The 20580-nt window shown below is 31.5% G+C and overlaps 2 protein-coding genes across 4 annotated transcripts; one reads left to right on the top strand and one right to left on the bottom strand.

Annotated features, from left to right (window-relative positions):
• The first annotated feature begins 965 nt into the window (after positions 1-965).
• LOC125055286 (putative tRNA pseudouridine synthase Pus10) lies at positions 966-7514 on the top strand. Of its 2 annotated transcripts, none has more exons than XM_047657678.1 (12): positions 966-1211; positions 1541-1863; positions 1941-2050; positions 2225-2358; positions 2662-2763; positions 2839-2957; positions 3148-3261; positions 4715-4817; positions 5295-5401; positions 5755-5848; positions 6657-6843; positions 7323-7514. In XM_047657678.1, exons 1-12 carry the CDS (start codon positions 1074-1076, stop codon positions 7496-7498), a joined length of 1707 nt encoding a protein of 568 aa, XP_047513634.1. In that variant the 5' UTR covers positions 966-1073; the 3' UTR covers positions 7499-7514. The 2 variants fall into 2 exon arrangements, with proteins under 2 accessions (XP_047513634.1, XP_047513635.1); XM_047657679.1 differs by having other exon boundaries at positions 967-1103.
• A 1209-nt stretch (positions 7515-8723) lies between these two features.
• LOC125055362 (putative fatty acyl-CoA reductase CG8306) lies at positions 8724-20123 on the bottom strand. 2 transcript variants are annotated; one of them, XM_047657792.1, is made up of 12 exons: positions 20026-20123; positions 13405-13626; positions 12765-13016; positions 12374-12519; positions 12036-12145; positions 11776-11859; positions 11200-11308; positions 10480-10596; positions 10000-10119; positions 9717-9876; positions 9390-9487; positions 8724-9197 (listed from the first exon to the last, which is right to left on the bottom strand). In XM_047657792.1, exons 2-12 carry the CDS (start codon positions 13600-13602, stop codon positions 9059-9061), a joined length of 1533 nt encoding a protein of 510 aa, XP_047513748.1. In that variant the 5' UTR covers positions 13603-13626; positions 20026-20123; the 3' UTR covers positions 8724-9058. The 2 variants fall into 2 exon arrangements, with proteins under 2 accessions (XP_047513748.1, XP_047513747.1); XM_047657791.1 differs by lacking the exon at positions 20026-20123 and having other exon boundaries at positions 13405-13723.
• Between the last annotated feature and the right edge of the window lie 457 nt (positions 20124-20580).

The following is a 20580-nucleotide window of genomic DNA, read 5'->3' as shown; positions in this document are numbered from 1 at the left end:
TAAAACACGTTTACTTTTCGAATCTTCATGACTCTGCAGTAATCAATAACGCATGAAGCTCAGCCTCTAAAAGGCGACGTTGCCCAGTTTGCTCTAATGTTTTTTTTTTTTATGGCTCTGGCACGATTTGTGCATTAGCCAACGTCAAGTATAGGATTTTTTATAATTCGTGCTTGTCTTTAAAAATTCGACCGTGTCCTCCATGTACGGTTTAGGTACCGGTACCGCACAACCCTCCCAAAGGCCGAGAACAAATTTAAATTAAATTAAAACTTGCCCTCGGACCGGGAATCGAACCCGGTACCCGGAACCCTCACCTAGCTGCCACTTAATAAGACCGCTAGGCTATGAGGCCCCCTGCTCTAATGTTTACCCTTCGGCATCCAAACTTTCAATTATTAAAAAAAATATGGATTACTTGAGGGTTTTCTATACATTATCAACCTTATTTGTTCTACAGAAGTGGTAGTTTTTTGAAATTAAGGGTACACTCATTCATCCTGATTCATTGTGGAGAATAAATTTTACTCTAAATCTTACACATACTGCTTTCAAACACTGTTCGAACAGCAATCGAACCTACGACTTGAGGGTTGTGAATCGCGTGCTTAACTACTAGGTTAGTTAATGTTAAATTTTAACTATTCCAATACTGGGTAGTTTAGTAGGTAATTTTTGTTTTAATTCTTACTTTCAAGGTCTATTGGTGTTTCGCTAAGACGAAGAAGTGTAATATTAATTACCTACTTTAATTTATCTACTTCCATCTCAAAAGCGCAATAAATGCAACGTGTTTAAGTTAGTCCCACAAACCCGTACTGCGTATATAATATTATAATGGTGGAATATTCAACGGTCAATTATTTTACTCTAGCCAACTCCCAGAAGAATTATAATGTCAATTGTCGAAACTGCTGCGAAATGTCAACAGTCTTGAGTCTTGCTCTTGACACATATATAGCATACGCAATACGCATAGTCTCGGCAGGTTTGGCTCATGTTTGTTTTCTTTTTTCTAACCTAACAATGCGTGGTACACTAAATAATTTTTAAAAACTTAAACTTTGAGTTGAATGTGTAATTCTACAATGAATCATTTAGAGGTATTTAAATTCTGTAAAAATCTTGGCTGTTGTGATATATGTTGTATTCGTTACATGGGATACAAGAAATATAGTGTTTACGAAAATTCTAAAACATTTGTAGAACAGGTATGTTTTTTTACAAAAACAATTGAATTTGTTGAAATTGCCCACACTGCAATATTAAAAAAAATATTTTGGAGAAATAAACTTTCAGTAACATTGAAACAGGATTTTTTAATTTAGTCCAGTAGTTTTTTAGATTATTTGTAACAAACCTACCAAAAACAATAATTAGAACCTTTATGTCTATAATAATATAAGTTTAGACATGATTAGCTTCATCTTAAGATTGTTGAGACAAAAAATAAGTGATTATAATTAACCATAACTGTGTCTTGTTTTATTAATACAGATACGGATAATCTATTTGTACTAAAATGTATACTGATTTCTAGTATCAAGATGCAGCTAAGGACAAAATTCTACATAATAAGGATAGTATAGTTACTAGTGAAACTATTATAGCTCAAAATAATGAGACAGGTACAGAAATAACGAATGTTTGTGTTATAAATGATAATTTGGATATTAAAGAATCTGAAAAACAGGAAACCATAAATGTTGTTGATAAGATAATAGAAAATTATGAAGAAAAAAGTGAAACTCCACCAAGTAAGAAACGTAGGTTGGATGTATGTGTAAGCTGTCTTGGAGTATTGCAAGAAGAATTCTGGAGAGATACATTTGTGGTTATCAAAGATATGATTTTAAAGAAGGGGTACATCTTTTATTATTATTTTTTTTAATTTCGTATCAAATTTTAGGTTGACTTATACTTGATTTAAAAAATTTCAGGTATGAATGCAAAACCTACACTTGTGGACTCTCTGCTCCCATATCAACTATACTAAGAGAGAAAATAATAACATTAAAAATTGTTGAAGCATTTCCAGAATATGATCCCAGTGAGTAATAACTTTATTATAATATTTGTATACATTATAGAAAAATCTTGTATGTAGTCAAGATTAAAATGTCCAAATTTATTGCAAAAAGTTTATTAAACTGTTTATTATATAGCCTAGCTATGAAATTAATATTTGATCTAGTACATAGAATAATGCTTTTAAAAATTCTAGCTATATACACACAGCTCAAGGATGCATGGAAAATGTCCTTCAGACCTAAAGTCGCTGATTTTATTGACAAGTCATTTGATTTGGACTCACCATTGCTCATCATGGTACATTTGGATTATCCGGATGATTTACAGGTAGGTGGGGAGATATTTCTGTTTTTTCCATGTTATAATATTTTGAGTAAAATTTTTGTATTTTATTTTTATTACAATCCATTATTTTGATATAATGATAGCTTCTTGCCTTGCTAAGTGTGAAGATACTACTTATTATAGAATTTAAAAAGCTTCATTTGGATTTATATTTTATTTTGTTGGTGGAAGTAAGTAAGTAGGAAGTTCTCAAAATATTTTTTTTCCTGTTCAATCTTTTAGTCAAATGACAGAATTGTAGTAAATTTTAATAATAAAAAAATTAATTATATTAATATATTTCAGGAGTTAGAAGTCTTAAAGAAAGTTGACCCAGATCTATTTGAAAACCGCAATAGATATAAGAGGAGATTTCCTACAGAATTCACGAGGCAGTCAGTTGAACAGGTATTATTTTGTATTTAAATAAGTATTATTCTTATATTTTAAGAAATCAATTTAAATGTTTTATTTTCCTATCAGGCTCTAGAAGATGTCAAGCTCTCAAACTTAATGTCTTCAGGTGCCCAATTAACAGTGAGAGGTCACGCTCAGTGCGTTAGTGTTGTAGGTGCGCATGAGCCGGTCTATTTGGGAGGCAGGTGAGGCATTTCTTGCTTTATATTTTATAATACTACAAAATATGGTTCTGTATTTGTCAATTAGTCTTTTTCTTTTAATTAGTATTCATCTGTTACGATCTCGCTTTGGTTAAAAAAATATTAAAGATTTATTTATTTTCTAGATTCGACAAAACTAGAAAATAAATAGTTAATAAAAAGTTTTTTTCAGATATATAAAACTAAGCAGAAATCTACCTCAAACGCCGTGGATTTTAAAGAACGTAAGAGTACTACCGAATTCAGTAGAAGAAATCATATTTGAGCCTCTCGCGAAACTGTTAAAGTAAGTTTTCATCATTGTGCATCCATCCACTTGCCACTGATCACTGTTAGCCACTTCTGATGATAACTTGGGTTCGCGTGGGACAAAAATTCAGCTGCCTTTCCAACTCCAACTGACAATAACTTTATTCATGTAGGTAACCAAGTACACTTATGAACCTCAACAGAAAAGAAGATGAAATTGATCCTAAATTTACACTTACTACCAATGAGAATTGTTTGAACTGGAGCAAATCAATCCCAAGGATTAGGATCAATTAAATAATCGTCAAATTTATAAAAAAATAATTTACGTTTAACGAGAGTTTTTAGTTTATTCAGTGATATTTCTCTAATTTCTCTCTCGGGAGTTTGTTGTAAAAACGAATACAATTTCCATATAAGGAGTGGTTTATCTTGGAGCCTGGTTGGTGGTACGCTTAGATTTGTTCTGTTTCGAGTATTATACTGGTGAAAGTCACCATTTGTTTTAAATTACATTAGTTTATATTTTTTTGTACATACAACAAAGCTTCAAGAGTTTATTGACCAGATAGTGTCATAATATTTAATTCTTAAACTTATTCCGTACCTCCTTCCTCGGAGAAACACAACGAATACCCCGAACAGCCCGCTTCTGCAGCACAAATATGGATTGAACCTCTGCAGCAGCACCCCACAGTAGAATACCGTACGACATAACTTTAATAATAATCGTTATCCCTTTTGCTTTTGTAACTACTACTTGAGTATACATGACGCATTTAAAACAATTCTACATCTCTTTTTACGAATACAGACACATTATAATTATTAATGATTTCGTCGGTGTCACTTAATATCAGATGAGGCTCCTGTGTTTTGGCCCCCTGTTATAAAAAATTCAACTTCGTCAAATATATATTTTTTTTAAATCTGAAAACATATTACGGTGCGCACGTTGGGCGCCATTGTGTTAATACACCAAAACGGATCTGTGTTATCTAAATGGAATTAATTGTATTATTTGTTCTACAATCTGCATAATGCACCTTATTTGAGACACAAATTCCTCAACACAGCATTTAGGTTAATTTTTCAAAAAACATCATTTGAACGAAAAATACTACGTACGGAATGATACGCTTCTACAATAAAATCTAATCATGACTGTTAAATAAATTACCAAAGAGAGAGCCACTTATATTACCTTGAATAATACTGGAAACTTGTACACAAAATATAGATAAATATCCGAAACATTATATTCCTAGGACGTCATTTTGCTATTGCGGTTTTCAAATGCAACGCCATCTGTTTAGTTAAAAGGCTAGCCTGTTAATTGAACGGCTAATTAAGCTAGTTGGCTGCGACATATATATAGTTGTCTGTTATAATGTTTATAGCACTCTATTTCTCTGATAATATAATTATTAAGAAGTGTTAATAAATAATAATTTAAAACGTCATTTAATCTTCGTTATGTATGTTTTTAGTTTGTCTGACTCTGACGTGGAGACCCGGTTAAAATTTATATCGGCTGGAAGAGAAGATGTGGACGTGAGATGTTTGGGCGATGGAAGACCATTTGCTATCGAAGTATATATATATAAATTTGATTTTCGTTTAAATTGTCTTTTAAATATATTTAGTTGTGTTAAGAGTTTTTAAGTCAGTCTTGAAGTTAGACCCTTGATTTATTACTATCTTAAGTATGTAAGAACATAATTGATCCATACATGTGTGACAATATTTTTACGTTTGTGTCCGTAAGCTCTCTATTAAATTCCAGGTTCTTCAATTTATATTTTAAAAAACCTTACCTGTGAAATATAATTCTCGATTAGTATAGAATGTTGAAAGATCTTTTAAAATTCTTCTTAATGTACGAATCTGAAAACATAGTAGAATAGATGGATATACAATTGATTTCATTGTCTTAATAAATAATATATTATTTTGGCATTCAGCTACCAGAATATAGTAAATAAATAGGGGTACACGATTGATTATCCTTTAAATAATTAGATAGCTAGTTAGGGAATAGTTCTGCATCTTAATTAAATAATCATATAGATTTCAGATCCAATAAGGCAACTTACTAGTGAGGAATTAAATGGCGCATGCGCGGAAGTATCCAAAAGTGGTGACGTCATTGTGAAATATTTGACTTATTTGACCAAGTGAGTTTTTAAATTATCTTAAGTTGCGATTGTTTGATTGATTTGTTGTTTTTTCTTATTTAATTAATTTTGAATCTACTATTTAGAAAACAACAATAAGTTTCATTTACTCTTCTATAATTTTCCATTAAACGTCCATAATATACTTATACTTTTAAATAAAATAAAACACTTGTTTGGTTGTATAATTCTATGAGGACATAATATATCTTATCTTGTTTTAATTATCATCAAATTTATCCACGTAGGTCTGTGTCTAGTAACACAAAAATTGTTTCACCGAGGATCGAATGCAGGACCTCCGTCTTTTTACGTCATATTTAACCACAAAGGCACAAATGAATTTTTTTCAGAGACGATTTAATTCAATTAAAAAAAGGTGAAGAAACAAAATGTAAGACGTACGAGGCGTTATGCATCAAACTGACACACTCCAAGTTTGACGACGTACGTATAATCCTACTTAAGGTATTGGGCATATCCCTTTGTTCCCTGATCAACCCATTTCGAGGGTTTTCTTTTTCGCTATTAACAGTTCTTCGTTCGGCGAAAGAAAACATCGTGAGGAAACCGGTAACAGTCTGAGTCGAGACTTAAATTGTGCTTAATGCAACTTCTGTATGTTAATTCGACAATTTCACTGAATCTAACCCTTACTGATCATATTCTCACAATTAAAAAAAATACCAATGAAAGAGGCAGAAACGTGTCTGTTTCGCTATTCTCGTTATTCGCTAGTCTCTAATTGGTTTAGGGTCTCTAGGTCCGCTATTAAAATATATTTGTCATGTTCAATTGTCTACATTTGCTTCTATAGGACAAAAACATTTTTTTGTCATAAATTCATAGTATCCCGATTCTCCCTTCAAAAGCGAGATATTATACAATTTTACCCTAGAGATTCGAACCCAAAACTTTGAGTTTATCCAACATTCAGCGAGACTATGAATAAGAATAATAAATATCAAATCTATATATATAAAAATGTTATGTTGGTTTGTGTACGCTTCAAAAACTCAAAAAGTTCTGAACCGATCGATATGAAATTTTAGCATGAAATATAATCCGCATCAAGGATTGTTTTATATTTTTTTATTATTTTGCATTTTTTTCCACAAGTATTGCAAAATTAAACTTATATATGAAATGTTTTCTTTGTTTGTTTCTCATTTCTCACACAATGTGCCACAGCCCACAGGCCTTACCTTACCAATACTTTGTCAGGCCAATGGTTGTAACGATGTACATTTTTTAGAATAAAACAGAATCCGTAAAGGTGACCCAAGAAGATATAGATTACATAAACAAATATCGCAATACAGAGGCGGATGACCCGGTCCGGATACAAATCACTCAGAAAACCCCAATTCGGGTGTTACATCGACGACCTTTGCTTACAAGAAAAAGAGAGATCCTGGATTTACAGGCCAGGATTGTGCCAGGTATGGGTTTTTAGAGGCAATATATATTTTGTGCGCATTTAACATTTGCTTAAACGGTGAAGGAAAACATCGTGAGGAAACCGACATGGCTTAGAACCAAAAAGTCGACGGCGTGTGTCAGGCACAGCCCTGCGATTCTGTAACTCACATAGCGGTTTCTGATAAACAATAAACTACAAGCTTCCACCTTTTCAGAATGCCAAATCATAAAATGACTCCTTCACAACTGATTTGAGAGCGACCGCCGATGCAAAAACCGCTATGTGAGTTACAGAATCGCAGGGCAGGAGGCTAATCACCTACCTGCCTATTAGATTTAAATATGATCATGAAACAGATTCAGAAATCTGAGGCCCAGACCTAAGGAGGTTGTAGCGGCACAGATTTTTATATATTTTGTGAAACTGGGTAACTTGTGATGTTGTCTTTCAGCATTAAGCTTCTTAGTATTAAATCTTTAAATGAACAAATGATTTCAGACCAGCCCCAACTATTTCTCCTCTCAATTCGTACGTCAGCGGGAACGTACGTAAAAGAGTACGTACACGGCGAACTCGCCCGTACGCATCCGTCTCTTTCGCACGCGTTGAACGCCGATATCGATCTTCTCGCTCTAGACGTGACTCAAGTGCATTTGGAATGGCCTCCGAAATAAAATTATTTTTGAATTCTTTTCATCTTTTAATATCTGATTTAATCACTAAGGTGAAAATAAAACAATAATATTAAAATCACAATTTAATACTTATTTTACTGGAATGTCTTCCACCACAACCATAAACATTCAAAATACAAAGATTATATCACAGACAGAAAAGCTATTAGTGTGTCAAATGTCAAATTCTTTTTTGTCTGTGCACAAAACTTAAAACTATAAGGACGGAATTCAAATCTAAAATACAATAGATTGTTATTAGAAGTAAGTATTGAATGTTTTGTCCCTATCATTCTCATAAAATAATTAAAATGAATAAACGGGACAAAACATAATATGATCATTTTTGAATAGTTTAAAAATTATATAATTTTCCATTTACCCTTCCATCCGCTGGGTATTGACAAATAATCTTTATACTAATATAAATACACAACCAATATGTTATATGTTTCTTTTTAGTTGAAATTCTATAGAGTATAGACAATATTCTTTTTAAATCAGGCATTTCTTCCTTAAAATAGGAATCATAAATATAGTTCTCCTAATTCACGTACTTCGAAAACGTTTATATATACATATATTTATTGATTATACTTATAGACCAGTCATTATAGACATTCGAAATCGAAAATTGATAATAATTCCAAAAGTTTTCAAACTTCGGTCAAGTGAATGGTACATTGGGACGACAATAAATCTCATTTTGCACCTTGTCCGCAGTCCGGAACATTGTTAAAATTGCAATTAAATTAATTTTTGCTGTATGGTCGTGAAAAAAATTCCAAAAGTTCTGCAAACTTGGGGAAGTTTTCGATATAATATTTCATATCACGTATAAAATTTGCAACCAACCTAAGTGTACGGAACATTTTTTGTTATTTATTTTATTTTCGATATATCTGTCAAATTTGCAGAACTTTTGGAACGTTTTCCTTCAGTTTAATAAAGAAAAACATTAATTTTCAATAACAAAAAATGTTCCGTACACTTAGGTTGGTTGCAAATTTTATACGTGATATGAAATATTATATCGAAAACTTCCCCAAGTTTGCAGAACTTTTGGAATTTTTTTCACGACCATACAGCAAAAATTAATTTAATTGCAATTTTAACAATGTTCCGGACTGCGGACAAGGTTGCAAAATGAGATTTATTGTCGTCCCAATGTACCATTCACTTGACCGAAGTTTGAAAACTTTTGGAATTATTATGAATTAATTGTCTTGACTGACTGGACTATTACGAGTATAACATAACACTTAAATTAATTAATGTTTCATCATTTAAATGAAAGTACATAGATAATATAATATTATAAAAAGATTAAAGATAATATATGTTCAGTAGGAATTATTGAAAATTATCTTTTATAGTGAACCTCCACCATTTACAATTAAGGTTTGAATTCACTTATATAGACAACAATTGGTGCATCTAAGAACAAGTCTTGCTTTTGTAAATCGATCTGAATAATTTAAGACATACAAACATCTCTCAATACACAATTAAAAATCTCCTAAATTTGATTGTGTAACAATTTAATACTGATATATGTTACTATAGCAACGTGTACAAGTAGTAGATAATCGCCGGAGCCCAACAACTCTGGAGCATTGTGAAGCCAAAAATGGCGGCAAAAATGAACCACAGCAAGACTATAATCATAACTTGCCATAAAATATGGACGACTTTTAATCTGAAAAAGAAAAACTAAACTAAATGGGTGGGCCTTACGTATCAACAAGATTGTGAATTCACCATTAACTCCACGACACGGTTCAGCAGTATGGGTTCTGCTTTTTAATTACGTTATGTAACATAATATATAATGAATATATATTTTTACTAATATACACTACTACCTTAAAATGAACTTTAAAATACTCACATGGCGTCTTTAGTTTTTGCGGCAGGAATTGACTTCTCACTCTCTTTGTTCAAATATCTTCTCACTCCCAAATGGAGATTCACAAAGTATTCTATCCACTGGAAAAATAATAACTCCCTTTCATTAAAACGCATATGTTTAAAATGGTTAAATATATGTACTTCTTAAGTGGTTTTAGGTCCCTCAAGAGGGTAGACTATTATTTCTTATTTCATTAATTATTTAAGATAAGTAAAATATCCTTTCAAACCCATCAGGCAAAGTAAAATTATTTAAAAAAATGCCGTTAATAGAACACAAGACATATATAGGAAGGGGCACACTCACATATATAGAAGATATATTAATATAGAACAAATCCTCATCCACACTATTAAGCTGCGTCGCTAATTCCCTTGTATTAGGATTATGGAACCTCCATTCGGAGAAAATGAATGTTTCCAAACGAGCCAGGGAATTCCAGACATTTTTGTGTAGACGGAATAGTCTGAAAATACCATTAGAGTTAATAAGCCTTACAATTCAATATATCTTTTCTGAGAAGCGAATCCACCAAATAAATAAATAAAAAGATCTTTTTTTAAATAGAAAATTCATAAATTCTACTTACATGGGCTTGCCTCCAGTAATCCTTAGTAACATGTCGAGCAAAATGGCGGGAAAGAAATGAACAAAGATGGCCGATATACGGAAGAGGAAGAGCGATGGAACAAATTGTAAATGCGGGTACCTGAAAGAAATATTGTAAACAAATGAACAATATTTCTAATAAAAATGTACTACTAAATAAAATGCTTTATGCTTTATCTGTTAAATTAAGACTGATATATTACTTTATTTACATCAAGCCCATATAGTAAAACATATTTCACATAAAAATCTAAGCAGTACTAATGCAAGGAATCAAGTTATCTTTGCCATTTAAGATAATCCAAAATATATATTTTTTTAATTACACATATTGGGAAATAACACACAAGTATAAAATATTAAGGCCAATGAACTCACAAATCCATTGAATAGATAGTAAGATTTAGCCAAATGAAGTTTTGTTCTAGAACTAAAGTTACTGCTTTTTAAATTGTCTTACCAGACAGCACTCTTAAGTGGGTAATTGTGAAGCATTTCATTGACAACAGAGTTCAGCATATTCCAACGGAAAGGATTCTGTGTTGAAGTCGTACAGTGGTAAACTGTTAGACCTGACCTGAAAATATCATATTCGCATAGTTTAAGGAACGCTTTTATGACCTTTTCAGAAAATACAGTGTACACTGTACACTCTACATAACGACACTCAAGGGACTGCATAAAGTTAAATGAAAAAAAGAAAAATCTGTATTAGTAATTACATAAAAACAATTCTTATTTGAAAGCTATCCTAACGCTTTTGTTGCATCAGCAAATATGTTGTATTTTTTTACTTGTTTTATTCATATCTTGCGATATTGAGACTTCGTAACCTTCGTGACAAAGCACGTGTAAGCAATCCCAATTTGTCACAAAAAACGGATTTCTTAGAAAGTTCGGTACGTACCTATGATTATATAAGGACAAAAAGCGACAAAAGAACGTACACAGCTCCGCAGTCTTAACTAATTTCGGAAACTTAAAAAGTACATTTTATTATTTTAGTGTCGTCATTGAGGGTAGGTATTTGTAGAGTTTTCGACTCTTTAGAGATGTTTGTCGTTAAATCGATGAACGTTACATAGAGTTTACACTTTAGTTAAAGTAGACTAACAAAGTTAAACTAACTTAATTAACACACTTAAAATATTATAACTCCATAAATGTCTCCCATACTCACTTCTGTTTAGCAGCGTGCCATCCTGCTACAAGTAGTTGGTTAATAACCACATCAACTGGAATATAATCAGCTATGTTTTCTGTTGAGAGGGGTAACCGACGGACAACACCTAAAAAATATTATTAATAAAATCCAATTTGTCAACCATTGCCAGAAAATGATTGTCGAAATATGACCGTGGTAAGAAAAACAACAGTAAAACAGATTTGTGCTAAGTGGTTTCAGAATAAAGAAATGTTCCCACAATTTTTGTTTAATGACAATAATACAATTTGCGCGAAACCTCATTATAATTATTTATTTAAGAAACTGCTAATACTCCGTATTAATATTGTTTTGCTCGGTAAAACTTTCAAATAATAAAAAGCATATTGGTACAGAAATAATGATATAACTGATATGATTTGAAATCATTGATGTGACCCAAAAACAGGATATTGTTCTGCTAGAAATGAGAGAAAATAGAAACACAAAATATTATATCAAAAAGATAAAATATAGTCAAAGCATTATGTTTGTTTATAATATAGTTAAACTAGTTTTAAGCTGGGTGATTGGGCTGTTACAAAATCATACCTTTAGCGGCTCCCATAAGAAATCCTTGGGGTCCAACTTTTGAACAAGTCCAGCCAATCACAGGTTCTTTCCAGGATGCCACAACTGGAAAATAAATAAATAATAATCAGAAATATTTAACAGCATGTTGTACCACTTGCCTGATAAATGTGGTGAAGCTGATGATGATAAATTAATCCTTCAGAATCAGTGTCACATCAATATTATTGCAAAGAGTCACAAATTAGACAAGATATAATAGATATCCACATAATACTCACTCATAGAAGGCCGGACAATTGTACAAGGGAATAGATTTGAGCAGTTCTTAACTTCATGTTCTGCAAGGTGCTTTGTGAATGTGTACGTATTTGGGTGTCCACGAAGGATGCTAAAAAGTTTTAAATAATATTCGTAATTTGCTGTAAGTGTAAATAGTGTTATTACGTATTTGTAATTTTTTAATGTTACATTGAACCTAAAAAAATTATCAGTATTATGTATCCTTAACTTATTTGCAGTAAGCTCCGATGTTAAATGTTACAACTTTAAATATATGTAACAAAACAATATAAAAATATAATATTGAATAGTTTCAACTAAGGCATAATCTACTCACGTCTTCTCCATATCTTCCAAAGCTTCATCAGACAAGCGGTTAACAAGATTAATCACACTGTCAACATCACCTGGAGTTTCATATATTTTTTCTTCAGCTTCTTTTAAAAACGAGTTAACATAGGCCGAGGATACATGCACCATTACCTGAATTTAAAATATGTACTTATTTATAAAACAGGTAACTTTGGAAACATTTAAAATTATTTATTATTATTATTAAAAAAATAAGTAATAAATAAATACTTTAACAAACATTATATTTTGATATCTATCAAAAAAGTAAAACCACATAAAAATTCATGCAATTGTTTGAAATCAAATTAAATCAAAATCATTTAAGGCTCATTTAGAGATTTTGCCTTTTCACTGTGGTTTTCTAGATTACTTACCTTCAAATCTTTAATCTGTTTACACAATTCTAAAATTCTCTTTGTCCCTAATACATTAATCTTGACAGTTGGTTTCAAGCCCTCTTCAAAATCAAGGGTAGCTGCTGAATGTATCACCACATTTACATTATCTACAAGAAGCTGCCGATCTTCTGGAGATAAACCTAAGTCCTCTACACCTACATCTCCAGAAACTGGGATAAGTTTATTGAAAATGTCTTTTGAGTGGTTTTCTAGCAATTTTTCGAAGACCTGAAATTTAAAAATAAAAAGTTTTTTATTGACTACTAGAACACCTGCTACTGACTAGTCCTTTGTAAATGCAGAGGTTTTCTAAAAACTGTTATTTTATGTTATTTCTAATTAAATTTAATATGGTCTTCCTAATAATATAAATATTAAAAGTTTTGTCAAATTGTAAAAAAACTAATCAGGTAAACTATGAGTGAAGTTATATGTTCTTTAGGATTAATTCATATGTGTAATATGTATGAGTGTTTGTGTTTTAATTTTCAACTAACTTTATTTTAAAATTTTGTTTTGAATGGTTAATAAAAATCATAGGAGCTTTTATTACCAAGTGATATCTTATAAAATTATAGTGTTTAATATGAGAAACTTGTGGCCAAACTATACTTACAGGATGACCAGGAAACTCATTCAATCTCTCTGATATCTCCTTGCCCTTCTTCGGCCGCATTAGCAAATATATTTTTCCAGAATCTGGTATACATCTCAGTATTTTCTCAATAAGGCACAAACCTACGAATCCCGTGCCGCCAGTAATAAAAAAATTCTTTCCACTGTAAAATGCTCGAACTAACGACTCTCCCGTCATTATTTTAGTTAATAAAGAGTTTGTCTGTAAAAAATGTGTTTGAAAGTTATTTTTATAAATATAACGAGAGTAAAAGTAAAACTTAAATCATAATAATATGTCAAATCAGTAAACAACAGGAGGGCTGGAGGGACAACGAGTTGAACAGTAACTTCAAATTTCAATATTAGTCGAAGTCCCCTTTTGTCACTGCCAAATGCCAATTGACAAATTTGAAAGTTCTCATGTTGTGAGTTATTAATTGTTTATGTAATTTTTTTAATAATTGATAATTAATTCATTCAATAATACCAACAGCTAAAAATGTATAAACTCTTAATAATGATTAAAAAAAACACATAAAAAATAAAATAAATATGAATGCAATGAATAAATTTTACACTTATTCAAAATTCCAATAAGTTTTATGAAATTCAAAGAGCCGTGAACCGTAAATTATTGAACTACCTATTTTGTAATTTACTATACTATACAAAGTATATTAAGTTTATTATTTTTATGATTATTCCCCTGTTTGGATACATCTTATTCGCTAATAAATGGTTAGGTTTTCTAATGATGTTAACAATTTCACAAATAGCAAGAATTCCATCGCAACTATCTCTGTTCTCAGTGTGAGTTGTGACCCAATACATATTTGATGGATTTTCTTTTTAGCTTAATTACTTAACCAATTTCGTTGAATATTTATTTGTTTAAATATACCTAGACGACATAAACGCTCGATATATAAAAATCGATACGAGGGGGGGTTAAAAACAAATCTTAAATAAACTAAGCGAAAGCCAAACTGAATAATAATAATAATAATATTATAATAAAGTCATTTAATCATTTAGGTACAATTTGTACTCTTATGCATGTCAACTTCCCATCTTACAGCGGCACTAGTGCCCACACATTGTCATCGTCTATGAATTCCCGAACAGTGTAATATCCTTCCTTTGTTAGGGTTTTCTTGATGCAAAGCTTAAACTCATGTATCGGAAGTTTGGTTACACGGTCCGGAATCTTGTTAAATATCTGTATACATTTCCCCATAAATGAGTGAGCAGTTTTATGAAGTCTGAAATCTGGAAAATCAAGTCTATTCCTTCTTCTTGTGTTTAAATTGTGACAGTCACTACGCTTTATAAATTTATTAACGTTTTTATAAACGTACATAATATTTTCATACACATATCGGGAGGCAACTATTAAAATACTAATCTCTTGAGTATCGAATCACCTTCTTATTCGTAATAAGATACATTTTAATGTTCACTTGGCTTATGATAAAAACAAACTTAACAAGTGTCTAATAGCATCGGTAAACAACAATTATTACAGGTGGTGGACGCAATGTAACCAGATTTCTAAGTAAACGTTACCTAATCACAAACAATCAAATCAAACATCCTTAAAAGGTGACATTACTACGTTTTGGGGTTAAGAAAACCTACGATCGTCAATCATACATACCTAATATAAATCCTATATTATACAATTAATTGAACGGAAACCAAATCGCAAGAATTCCGAAAGTTTTGGGTTCAATTTTTTCGAAATTTTTTTTTAAATTTTTTTTACAACGATATACAGTGTAATGTGTATTTTTTTTGTTTGGTTTAACACAAAACCCATACATTAATTCGCTCTCTATAACGAAAGAATGTGTCTGTCTTAATGCCCAATTTACGGGATCTCTACGAAACGAACATTTGGACGATAAAAAGTATTATACGAGGTCTATAATAAGGTTGAATGGCCGAAACCAGCGAAGTCATTGCATAAGTAAAAAACTTTTGATGGCCCAGCTCCGATTAGTTTCAAAGGTTGTGTTTTTCTGGACCCGAATAGCATGAGTTCGGTTAATTTGTCTGTGGCGAGAATCAAAACGTACTTATTACGCTTTCTGATTTCACTAATAAGCGAATTTCGATAATTTTGTAGCAAATTTGTTGAGAAAACAAAAAATAAAGTGGAACAGACACATAGATGTGCAATTCTAAAGATGTTTTCCTCACGGTCTTGTAAAGCACTTTTTATTTAAATGTAAGTGCATTTTCTGTATAGGCAGGATGGGAGCATATTTTATGTTGTTTAAATTGCAGACACAAATGTCTGCTATTATGATTTTATTGTTCCAATTATTGTTCCACCAGAAATCAACTCTAAGATATTCTGGTTTCACCACGTGTCATCACTATGAAATTATAATATTATATCAAAAATCCAAATTCAAAATTCAATATCTTGTTTTAGAGACTAGATTCTTTAAGCAACTTAGATAAACGCGATATATAATACAATTTTCCTAATATTAACCGTTGATAATAATTCTACAATGATGAAGTCGCGAGCAAAGGCTTGTAAGTAGGTGTTATATTATACGTAATAATGGAGAATGTCGAACGTGCATCGGCCTATTTATTGCCACTATACCTAGGTGCGGTGTTACTTAAACTATAACACAGCTTTGCTTGTACCTTATGAGAAACTCTATTCATAACAGAAAACATCAATATTGGCTCAGCGTAAATAGTGGGAAAGATTTGGAAGATATTTTACGTATCATAAAAATGTTACCCGATAATAATCGTTACTTGAAATGGCAGCAACGTTTGTGAGGCTACAACATTTTTATATAATCGAATATGATAAAAAAAACGAAATGTGAGTACACTTTGGTAGCTTGTTTAAAGATATTTTTTCCGAGATTGCGAAGTAATTAAGTGCCAAAAATTTGGAACTTTCTTTTTTGAACTCAAAATCTTCATAACCTTTTTAAACCAACTCGGATACTCCACGCTCAATGGAGGAATTTTCCACTGACCAGAGAGTGCCAGTGACCTCAAACATTAATAACATGCGAGCTAGTGTAATTTAAAAACAATGTAAAATAGGCTTTTCAACTATGGAAAATTTTAGAAGATTTTATATCCACGAATTATATTAGAATTTGTAAATACTCTTTTTATATTAATGAAAATAAAGATCATTTACTTTATATACTGCATTGTTTACTTGTTTATGTAAACAATGGTTCTCACAGTTACATTAACTCAGTAAATATATAATTCTATACAATGCAGTTATCCTTGACCAGTTATTTTATTAGTCTCCTCGATTATATTGCGTAGAATAAATACAGACTAAAATGTCCTCCTTTTAAAATATAACAATTTAAGATGCTTTTAAATAATTACTCTGATAATCTTCTCCATTACACTGTCTTTTCTATGTGCGCAAAACACTTTCTAATATGATGAAGGAAAACATCGTGAGGAAACCGACACTTTGGCTAAAAAGCGATATAACATTCGCATCAAATGGACAAAAACAATTGTAAGTACATTAAATTAAAGAAGGAAGAGGAATCAAAAACTAATTTCTTTCTACACTATTTCACTCAATTCAATAAAATGGTACTACATTATTTATTATTAATATTCTCGTCTGGGAATATCCAGCCAGTAACCTCTAACTGCATTCCGTTTCATAACTTTCCTTCTTTATAAACCCACTATCCAAGCACAAATTAGGTGCCATATCTGGGAATTTGCTTAATTAAAGTATAATTTAATTATCATTTCGGCAAACCCTCGCAATGTTTAAGATAATAAAAACATACATTTAGCTTTACTGCAACTTTTACGGATGTCATAACTTTTACGATTATATTTTTGGGTACATGAATATTAAATTTGAAGTCCTGCATCTCAACTTTCTAAAGGTATGCTCTTTAATTGTATTTTTTAAACGAGGTTATTATCTTGTGTTTCATGGCTGTTGCCTCAAAACCGACTATAGTACTTTTAACTTGTCTACATAAAATACCTTATAAGTATACAATGAAGATTCTTAACTATCTTTAATATATTTTAGGAGATGTCATAAGATTGTAGGATGGGACATGCTGCGAAAACAAACTCTAAACAAACATCGCTGCACATACTGCTGGACTGTCCGACGTATGGGCATTCAGTTACGAACTAGAGCTAAAAACAAATGTGGCTGACAAAAGCTTCATTGCCCCAGTTAATGACACACCCGAAAATAATGTAACTGGAGAATATTCGCGAACGGATAGTTCAGCAGCTTTTGGTGAGCAGTGTTGGCTTAGTGGCTTCAGCGTGCGACTCTCATCCCTGAGGCCGTAGGTTCGACGTAGGCACCAATGGACTTTCTTTCTATGTGCGCATTTAACATTCGCTCGAACGGTCAAGGAAAACATCGTGAGAAAACCGACATGTCTTAGACTCAAAAAGTCGACGGCGTGTGTCAAGCACTGGAGGCTGATCATCTACTTGCGTATTAAATTGAAACATGATCATGAAACAGATTCAGAAATCTGAGGCCCAGACCTAACGAGGTTGTAGCGTCACTGATTATTATTTTTGGTTCAGCAGCTTTAAGTAAGGAATAAATAAGAGACAGTTTTGCAGCCTGTCAAACCAGGTTCGGCAACTCATGGAATGCAGTCCCAGAAGATTGAAGTACATATATGTCTATAATAAAGTCCATGTTAGGGAAAGAGATATGTTATTATGATTATTATATAAATAAATAAAAAACTTATAATGGGATACGATTTCTACTTTTACGGAGTATTTATAAAGTAATATGAAGACGTTCCATATTTGGTTTATAATTTAAAGAATTTCCGAGGAACCAAATTATGGATTGACCACTTGACCCTTAAGTGGTCAGTGAAACAGATTGTGTATTGTCGTAAAGGTTACATTAACCTTTTATTTTCTCATTTAAATTACTTCGCCACAACCAAGGTATGTATTACAACTGTGAATTGCAAAACCTCTGCAAGAAAGTTTTGCTTTCCCACCGCAAACCGCAGTTTTACATAAACAAAGAGGGTTATATATATATATGTAAACTTTTGTTATGTAACATTTGTACTCGTCAAAAATCGTACATGAAACCTGATCAATATCGATCTGCGAATCTCTTTTTATGCAATGGTATCAGACGAATTCTGCAATAGTTGAAATTCTGCATTATATAATAAACTATTGAACCGTTATTGCTTCGAAACGACGTTTTCAGATCGCCATTTTGATTGAACGTTTTTGTCGTATATAACCGTTATACCTATATAAAATCTCGTATTTCAGAAAGTTTTTGATCCGTTTCCCTGTTAAGCGATATTAGTTCTTTAAGAGCAGTGTGGGCCAAGTGGCTTCAGCGTGCGACTCTCATCCCTGAGGTCGTAGGTTCCCCGGCTGTGTACCAATGGACTTTTTTTCTATGTGCCCATTTAACATTCGCTCGAAAGGTGAAGGAAAACATCGTGAGGAATCCGGCATGCTTTAGACTGATTTATTTTACTCAATCTTTCCTCAATCAGGAACAATTATTTAAAGCAGTCTATTGGATTAGTCAAGGTCAGTTATACATCGCATGGAAAATGGAAATACAAATCTAAACAATCAGCCTTCGTTTTCAATTTATCTCAGTCTTTAAATTTCATTTCATATATATTTCATAAATATTATAAAGTAGTAATTGTTTTCGGATAGGATTTTTGGTAAACTTATTTAATAACATGCTTAATAAATGTACACGAATTATAAAAAAATTAAAACCTATCTTCTCTTTAATATTATATTTAATATCTAACTGAACTTCATGAATGTTTTAATATGCATTAATTTAATCTAAAAAATCACATTTTAATGTCTAAAATCTTCTAAATGAATTTGGAACTTCTTTGAATTCAACCGAAAGGTTTCCTTTAACTAAGTTACGAATTCAAACGTCTATATAATTAATTTATATTATGTAAAATATATACAGTTATTTTAACGGCCATTGCGGAATAAAACGTCCAAAACATAATCTATAATTAAGCTTGCTTCTTTCTTCTGCTTCCGTTGCTGTGCACATAGGCAAGATTTTCTAATTGTTTCAGATGAATATACTCAGAGAATTAACAAGCTTCAATTTTATTTTAAATAAATAAATATATGTATGTTTTAATTGGCGATATCAACATCTAGCAAGTCCGTTCCTTTATATAAAGAAATTGATGTTTTTATAACATTTTTTTTTACATTATAATTTAAACTACATACATACTAGGTGTGTTATGGCAGTTGGCACTGTATTTGTTGTGTTTACAAATTGTCATGCTTGGGAAGTTTTCCATTATGAAAGGAAGAAAATTAAATGTTTTTCCATTTTTTCAAAATAATTATATTACTTCCTATAACCAAAAAGTATTGTTAGGTAATTATAACGTCTTAATAAAAATAACGCTAATATTTAAAAATTAATGGGCCGACTTGAAACATTTAAGTAATTACTACATAGTATACGAAAGATTGGCGTAAAACCTTAAACTGCCGGTTAATATTCTGTATGCCCTATGAATATTTGAGTTAAATAGAAACGCCTGACCATATTTATTTAACTTTCACTTACCCAAATGAAGTTGGTAAACAAATTCACACAGTACTCCACTGACGTTTAATATTCGCGACAGCACGCCTTAAACTGGTTTTACGGTTCACTGTTTTAGGGATACCACTTTAAAGCTACACTTTTTGAACTAAACAAAATTAACTCGCAATAAAACATTAATAAATAACCTTTTACACTACAGAATAATTATATGTATAAATATATAAATTCAATTAAGCCCTTAAATAGTTAAAAAGATTTCTTTAAGAGGACTGAAATAAATTAAACAACAACCAACTTGAGCGGAAATGTTTTTTTATTGAATATACGTATAATGGGACAAGTGAGATTTTTTATGTTCATTATTAACCATATTGAAAAAGAGGCTCAATTTGCGGGAAAATAGAGACTGGCAACATTCAACGTAAGTCTTGATCACGCACCCGTTAAACTTCTTCCGCGCGTGGACATTTCGTTCTATCACAATAATATTTCTGAAGTAATGACATTTTAAAAATTAATTTTATTTAGCCAGAAATGGATATTTAAAAATTTACTAACTTAATAAACTCAGCG

This window comes from Pieris napi, chromosome 13, assembly GCF_905475465.1.
Source record: "Pieris napi chromosome 13, ilPieNapi1.2, whole genome shotgun sequence".
NCBI lineage: Eukaryota > Metazoa > Arthropoda > Insecta > Lepidoptera > Pieridae > Pieris > Pieris napi.
The sequence above is the reverse complement of the archived record's forward strand: the minus strand, read 5'-3'. Positions and strand labels throughout refer to the sequence as shown.

Coding starts and splice junctions, on each gene's coding strand:
- LOC125055286 (XM_047657678.1), top strand. CDS start 1,074: ATGTGTAATTCTACAATGAATCATTTAGAGGTATTTAAATTCTGTAAA. Junction 2,359..2,661: donor ATTATCCGGATGATTTACAG/GTAGGTGGGGAG, acceptor AATATATTTCAG/GAGTTAGAAGTCTTAAAGAA. Junction 5,849..6,656: donor CACACTCCAAGTTTGACGAC/GTACGTATAATC, acceptor TACATTTTTTAG/AATAAAACAGAATCCGTAAA.
- LOC125055362 (XM_047657792.1), bottom strand. CDS start 13,602: ATGACGGGAGAGTCGTTAGTTCGAGCATTTTACAGTGGAAAGAATTTT. Junction 13,017..13,404: donor ATGAGTTTCCTGGTCATCCT/GTAAGTATAGTT, acceptor TTTAAATTTCAG/GTCTTCGAAAAATTGCTAGA. Junction 12,520..12,764: donor AACAGATTAAAGATTTGAAG/GTAAGTAATCTA, acceptor TTTTAAATTCAG/GTAATGGTGCATGTATCCTC.